This window comes from Typha latifolia, chromosome 12, assembly GCF_019914945.1.
Source record: "Typha latifolia isolate L0001 chromosome 12, TyphaL0001v2, whole genome shotgun sequence".
Lineage (NCBI taxonomy): Eukaryota > Viridiplantae > Streptophyta > Magnoliopsida > Poales > Typhaceae > Typha > Typha latifolia.
Window position 1 is genome coordinate 1,142,764 of NC_133097.1, and position 8,162 is coordinate 1,150,925.

Here is an 8,162-nt window from a genome sequence, read left to right on the forward strand (position 1 = left end):
CATCATACAAGACCACTGTGCACAGTCAACACCCGGTACTTGATCTCAACATCCTGCCCATAGGCTCAAAGCATACCCTGCCATACATTAAGGGTATTTCAGTCATAACATACCCTACCATACGCTAAGGGTATATCAAAATCCATCTAGATCGGGTACCCCACCAGTTAATAGAAATCACATGAGGGTAACTCACCACACGCATGCCCTAGCGAACAATAGGTGTCTAATTGTCTATGCGCACAAGACTCACTGACCTCGGACATGGGCCACGAGATATTGCATATCAGCGACCATAATCATCACTCCAAGCACCCCTAACCCTACCGCCTACTCAGGTACCCTCATGCTTTTTCTATCAACTTTCCTATCAATAAGATTTATGCATTTCCTTCTATATGATAGATCACGTGCATATATCCAGTACTATAACAAGTCATGCATATTAGGAATTTAGGTGGTAAGGAAGTTAAGAGAAAAATAATGCAATGTAGTCTCCAACCATATAACTAACACATGTATATCCCTGCTAGTCTAACACATGCATACTCATGCTAGAGATCATCCCGACACAAAGTCATAACAGTATAATCATCTCCAATCATCTCTATATATCACCAATGTACTCATATCCCAGATTAGTCTAATCAAATATATGATAAAATATGCTTGACTGAAATCATCTCTATATAAAGTCATATAATCATGCTGGAGGCCAAAATATGCATGTACATAATATATAATATATCATAATTTGAGAAAGGCGTCTAGGGGATAAGACTACTCGCCTCTGATTAGAAGACACAACTCATGTATCCCTCACATCCGGTAACCGAGCAACAACTCGTCCTAACAGGGTCCATAGGGCCTCACATAAGGGGTTCGGAACTGGTGGCGGGGGCAGTTCTAGGGGAGGTAGCGCCGGCCGACAGTTCGACGGGGCAGCGGCAGTAGTAGTTAGAGAGAGAGAAAGGAAGAGAGTTTGAGAGAGAGAGGAGAGTGAGAGAGAGAGAGAGACCGAGAAAGAGAGAGAGAGAGACTGAGAAAGAGAGCGAGAGAGAGAGATATAGAGGGAGAAAAAAAAAGGCGGTGGAGGGGAAGGAGCAGCGGCGCTGGGGCCTACTGCAGCCAGCTGGCCATAGCCGGTTGGCTGCAGTAGTGGCGGTGGGTGTGTGGCGCCTCACCATGCAAGCTGCTCATGTAGCTTGCATACGCATGAGGCTGGTCACAGTGTGGCCGGCCACGTCATGCCCAAATTTTTTTTTAAGGGCAAGTTGTTACAAAAACAAATCTGGTGGGTGATGATGTAGCACGCTATTTGGACCTACTCAGAAATTATTTGGTAAGTGCTATGTTCCTGTAATGAACAAGTGAGGTTTAGTTAAACTCTTAATATGTTCGTATAATATGTGTGTTTAATTTATAGGAGCACCTAAAATAACTCTATTTATGTGTGTGCGAAGTTAGGCCACTTATGTCAGAGTTTGGTCAACTCCGAGCACACTCATGAAATCGAGATCAGCGCATGGCCATTAATGCGTGGCTGGGAAGAACACTAAGATTCTGATAAAGATGTGTGAATTCTCCGGTTGTGTCATAAAGTTTGTTAATTCAAGGACTTTATGTTTATTAACATTATGATACAACTTTGAGAATTTTACACTACTTGAAAATTCAAACTATATGTTATTTTCACCTATGTATCAATATCTTTGTGTAACAACAAGCATACTTAAAATCAAAGTTATTGTTAAATTTTTTTTAAATAAGTGGGGAATTGCTAGAAATATTAATATTTTTATGGTGTTATTTTAAAATATATAATTTTGTGAGTAGATATTTAGATTAGACACCTTTTCATGGTTATAACTATTTGTTAGTTATTTAACTACTATAACTACTTTTTAGTTATCTAACTACTTTTTAGTTATTTAACTACCATAACTATCTTTTAGTTATCTAACTACTAGCATTTTTAGTTGATGTCTTTTCATTTTCTATAAATAGAAGATTGTACTATTATTTTAGATAATTTTAAAAGGCACTAGTGCTTGCTTTGTTATAATTAACTCTTGTTCAGATCAAGGTTCAATTTTATGAGTTGCACCTTGATTCGTGACGGTCTTGTATCCCGAGAACAAATTGCCTTTGTAATTTTCAATCCCAATAAGTTGACGACATATTTGTTTAAGGGATAGATTTACTTTCGCCTGACCGTTCAAGAGCCTAGCCATTTGATTTCATTCATCTTCACTTTTTTATTTTCTCCAACAATAAATTTATGGTGGATTAAAAGAAGTTCCACTATTAACGTAGACTCATTTCACCTGCAGTACTCACTTGCTTGGGCCTTCATACTGGGCTCAAGCTTAGAGATAGATATTATGGATCCTTTTATCTGAGTTCATAACTGCTGACTACTGAAAAAATGCTAAATAAATTGAAGACTTAATAAGTTAATACTAGGGAACTAATTTGGTGGCATACAAGTACTCACCAGACCTTACTATTGTTCTTCATGCTAACCTCTGTGGTGTAGTTCAGATCCTATCTGACATTTTCACTTAGCTCTAGCTTTCTTGTACGTTTTTTTTTTTCTATTTTATAACGTTAATATAGTAATTCTCTATTTATCTTATGCTTGTTCAAGTGACATAATGTTGTACATGTTTAGAATAACTGCATGCTGGGAATGGGGAGTGGGCAACCAGACAGATTGAAGAGCCTAAGAGTTACTTTTAGAAAAGCAGGAGAAGATGCAAAGGGAGCTGCTCTTGCTAGTGATGCCTTTTTCTCATTTGGTAAGATTTTTTTGTTACAAACTGTTTCTTTAGTTACACCACTTGGTACATACTGCTTATTAGCTGAAGCTATTATTTCTACATCTGCAACACTGGCCACTTCAATGGGTTTTGAGAATTGAATCATTTTCTGATGTTTATTCCACTTATTTTGCATGCCATAGTGAAAAGCACAGAAGGATCCACACAGTTGATTGTTATCCACACTTCAACAGAACCTCTTTTTTTCCGATGCTATAGAAAAGCTTATTGAATTCAAGCTATGCAAGTTTTTCTATGCGTGGATAATGACATATGTAGTGTTATGAGACTCTACCTCTTTAAGTTAACAAACTCAAGTGTCAACAGCCCTGCATTATGAAAGCTATAGTCCCTAATCTGGCGTTCTAAGACCTTGCTTCCAAGAGTTAAAACTTTTCTTTGGCGTTCCCTAGTACCTGTTAGAGCTATCTTACACAGACGCCTCTCCCCCTTTTGCCAAATCTATTTTCCTTGGCAGTTGCCTGAGGTATCCTTGACTGCAAGTCCATTCTCTCTAAAAATCCATGGAGCAAACTAGGGTATACTAGTAGGAGCAACGATCAATATGCTCATAATTTGGCCCAGCATACTCTCCACACCAAGTCTTCAAGCCACTGAACCAGAGAGCAACTGGAATCTATTTGTAATCTTCTTTCCAAAAGAAAAAAGCAAATGCAGCCCTGGGTTATTACATTCATGTGGTTTTATGGTTTTGTTCTTAAAACTACTAAAAAGTGCCTGCCCTTCATTTGGTTCATCTGTTCATGCTTTGATTTTCGTATTACCCTTCTTGTCTCAGTTGTAGTGTAAGATTCACCTTTTAGTATGAATTGGTTATGCTCTAGTAATCTTGTTATAATCGGCAGCTTGGAACGATGCAATGCCAGAATGGCGTCAGTGTCATCGCCAAACCAGGAGGGAGTATCAGAGATAGTGATGCTGTTGACTATCGCAAAAAGTATGGAGTGTCTCTTCTCTTCACCAATGTGAGACACTTCAAGCATTGAAGACATCCACCTACTCTTTGAATTCATAGTGAAGGCAAAGTGAAGGCTAGTCCAATGCCAGCTGAGTTGGGTTTCGTAATTTGAAGGTTCTTTTCTTTGGTGCAAGCTGAAGATGAGTTTGCCATTCCTACATTTGGATCAAACCTTGAATTAAGAGAAATCTATCAAAAATGTCCTGTCTTTTTCTTTTATTATCATTTGCATCGTATCATACGGATATTTATTATTCGACCCCTGCATTTTGTCAAAAATGCCTCAAAAATATCTTGCCGTTAGTTTAACATTTGTTAAACGTTAGTTATCATATAGACTAGTTAAAGATAACAATAGGTGCAAAATGAATTTAATACCCTTGAATAAGATGTTTTAGGTGCAAAATAAATTTAATATCCTTGAATAAGTTTGTTTTTAGTTACAATATAGATGAGTTAAGATTAAATTTCAAATGGTTTTCCTTTCAAGTTATTATGCTAATGGTCTTTTGGTGCTCTGATGTTCCTCTGTTTTCTGATAAAGTAAACAATACATGTAACATGAGTGTTTTACCTGATGCTTTTCCATTGTCAAGTGACAAGAGGAAATGGATGAGGAAGTAATTTGTGTTACGGATATGGAGGATTAGCTTACACTATTACTAGTTCCTATTGGCAAATATCATATTGATCCTAATCGAGACTGGAATCAAGTTGAATATGGATGCAATCAGGACAATCCGAGCTTGATCAGATATATATGTTAGATTCAGGCTTGGTTGTGATCAATGCTAAGATGGAATGCAAAGAACATGCTTGTCTTTTTTAGTACCAAACCAAGGCTGATTGAGCCTGGAATCAAGCTGAATTTGAGCCATCCTTGACCTGTCTGACTTATTAATTGTTTGATGCAGGACAGAACAACATAGCATCCTTATGTAAGACATAACAAGTATACAATGCATTAGTAACTAGTTTAGTTTATCTCTTGCACAGTGTACTTCCATATCTTTCTATCAGTGCCACTATTTATACATCATAAACTCCATTTTTAAGATATGATCGATTGCCTTTTAATTTTCTGGAGCATAATGTCTTTCAGGTTTTGGGCGGATCGGTAGGCTCATTTTGCGCATTGCTAGAAGTAGAGAAGTAGAGATGATATTGAAGTTGTAACTATGAATGATCCTTTTATTGATGCAAGTACATGGTAAGAAAACGAAGTGATCTATCTAATCATTTGATTGCTACCTCGGTGTCATTTGTCTGATTTTGTCAATTTTGAGTTGGATAAGTTTAATTACTTCATCTCATTTACTGTACCATCTATTTTCAAATCTCTTAGTTGTTTTACTTCATGTAATATTTTTATGCTGTAGGATGATTTCTAAAATAAAAATAAAAACTCTTCCTTTTTCCTGCGAATATTCTATTTATTGTTAGACCGAATATCACATGTAAGTGTATAATTTATTGTATTGAAGGAGAGTTATGCTATTCAACAAAAATGTTTTGTAGATTAGAAGTGAACTTATTTCTGAATCAGGGATCCAGCGGAGATCCCTCAGAGTGATGAACTTGGAGCAGAAATGCAGATTATGCCATTGAATCTTTCCAGTAGCTTTACGACAAATGATAAATCTTCAGCGCACTTGAAGGTCTGCCTTATCTGATGTTTGAGTTAGCGAAATTTTATTCAGTCTAGAAATCTGTTTTCATTTACATCTTGACCTCTGATATCTCATTACTTTCCCTATAGGGTGGTGCTATTTGTTGCTGGAGTAAATGAGAAGAGTTACTGGCCAATTCTATGACATTGTTTGATGAGGAGTTTGGTATTCTTGAAGGCCTCATAACAACTGTTTAATTCATGCTACCACAGGTATATATTCTTTGAGATATTTTATGTCGTGATTATCGATTCCAAAGGAAGTACATAGTGATAGGGAGATGATAACCAAGATTTGAAGTTTATAATCTTAGATTGCAGAGAATAGAAGAGGGAGGAAATGTATTTTATTTTAAGTTTGAAAATTGAATATAGTGAGGAAATTAATAGATGGAGAAGAACAATTCTGACATTTTAATGTCTGCTATGGGGGGAAAAATTTCAAGAATTTCTTTTTGAAAACTTTTGGTACCTTTTTTTATTAAGTTTGGATGAGAAACATAATAAATTCATACTAGTCTAAGACTACAGGAAAGTAATATAACAAAACAATACACCTTAAAAGAAAGAAACAAGTATTTTAGAAGGCCACTTATATATCTTATCTAGGACAAACTCTTGAAAGATTGGATCTAAGATTGGATTCACTTTTATTCTCTTGCTCTCTAAGACGACACCAATGAAAAAGAAAATAATCTAAAAGCTCTCACTCACAATGCAATCATTTTGCACACACTAACTTGCTTAATTACATAACTAAATAAGATCAGTATTAAGAATATAAGCAAGTGTAGCACTAATTTTCAACATAGCATTAAAAACCAACAAAAAGTATGTTAAGAGAGATTCACCAAAGAAGCCTGAAGAAAGATCGATAAAAAGAAGCCATACATCTCTTCTGATTATTTTTCTTTCACATAACAATTAATACTACACAACCATGCACACTATGTTTCTAAGGACTAAGAGGTGTAGGTCATGCAGCATCCTTCTTCTTGAACATGAAGATTGCTCCTATGATAGGAACCAGTAGCTGCTTCGTCTTCTTCTTCTTCTTCTTCTTAGCTTGAGTGCCATCATTCAAAGAGAACTGCCTCTCTAGCTTCTCATCTTCTACGTTTATAACTCGAACCAGCGACGGCGGGTCGGCGAAGGTGACATACCTCTTCTTCTGGACGGACTTGAAGCCCTCAACCTCAAAGTCTATGACTTTATTCAAAGGTTCTCTTTCTCTGATCAGTTGTGTGAGCTCCAGCTTTGTCTTCTGGAGCTCATCTCGAAGTGCAGTGAGATGGCTTGCCATCTTGAGGTTTTCTTCTCGTTCCTTCTTAAGGTTGTGTTGCGCTTCTTCTAGCTCTGCCATTACTGACTCAATCTGTGAGGAGCCGCCATTCTCATTGTGGCTCGCTGCCGTGACTCTTATCTGTTTAAAAGGAAAGACATATTATAATCAAAGTAGCAATAGTGAAGTATGTAAATCCATTTGGAAGAGGTACCTTCATCATTTAAATTTTTAAATTTTTTATTTCAAAAGCTTAAGCCGCTAGAGAACGGTGAACTTAATTTAGAGAGATATAATAATACCTGATTAAACCGATTGGCATAGACCTCGCCGACCAAGACTCTCTCGCCGAAGAGCACGACGGCCTCCTTCACCGACCGGAAAGGCGCGGTGGTGTCGATCTCTGCCCTTCCCACGACTACAGCATCATTAGGTTCACCTTCCATATCTATGTCACCTTCTACAGCAATGCATGCAATAAATATGATCATCTATCTATCTATCTATTTATATTTATATTGGATAAGTAGAGAGAGAGAGACAGAATAGGGAGGTTAGAGAAGGAGAGGGGGAAGTGGAGGTTGGAATTGGATTTGCTTAAGGGAATAAGATAAATGATAGTGGCTTCATTACTTCGCGGCCACTTCACTGGTATTCTGTTAATTGGTAGGAATGTCACTTTCTTTTGGGTGAACTGTCCAAGATTGGAACGAACAAATGGACCATAATCTCGGAGGGAAAGAGATGGATCACCTTCAGTCCAATTGGGATTTGATCTTATTCAACTTATAAATTTAGACCTTAATAAGTCCACTTGAGTTATTGATAGGGGGTGAAAATGGATATATTTAGTGTTAATTACACTTAGCCGTAGTAAACTATTATTTTTTTTCTGGTAAACTATTACTCTTTTTCGATGTACACTATATCTAAACCTTTTTCTTTACAACCTCTGATCTAGAAAATTCTTAGTTTCTAGGGTTCATATAGTTTTTTTTTTCTTAGTTGAAGGGTCTACATAAATATTTTTCTTATTATAATTTTTATATGAATAATTAAAAAGTTTAAAGGATATGCGTGAAAAACTATGATAGTTTAAGGGGCTAAGTATAATTATCTCTTATTTTTATCTCTCCGGATAATGGATAGTAAACTTAATTACCATACTCATTAAATAACTTATAATATAATTATTAAAATCAATAGCATAATTAATAAATAACTAAATTATATATATTTTACAGTAGGGAAACAAAGGAAGAAATCCCAACAGCCTTCTCTCATTTCCAATGTAGATAATTACTCATCCTTCTCGCTATGTCATAATAACTTGATTATATATAAAACACTAATATAGTTTTGGTATATTTAAATATGATATTCCAGTAGCAAAGCATTACTATGGGTTCA

General features: G+C 36.2%; 1 protein-coding gene across 1 annotated transcript; it reads right to left on the bottom strand.

The window, feature by feature from the left end:
- Nucleotides 1-6,339: 6,339 nt before the first annotated feature.
- Nucleotides 6,340-7,327, bottom strand: LOC140799115 (WEB family protein At1g75720-like). The gene is made up of 2 exons (XM_073153266.1): nucleotides 7,055-7,327; nucleotides 6,340-6,893 (listed from the first exon to the last, which is right to left on the bottom strand). Exons 1-2 carry the CDS (start codon nucleotides 7,241-7,243, stop codon nucleotides 6,447-6,449), a joined length of 636 nt encoding a protein of 211 aa, XP_073009367.1. The 5' UTR covers nucleotides 7,244-7,327; the 3' UTR covers nucleotides 6,340-6,446.
- Nucleotides 7,328-8,162: the final 835 nt, after the last annotated feature.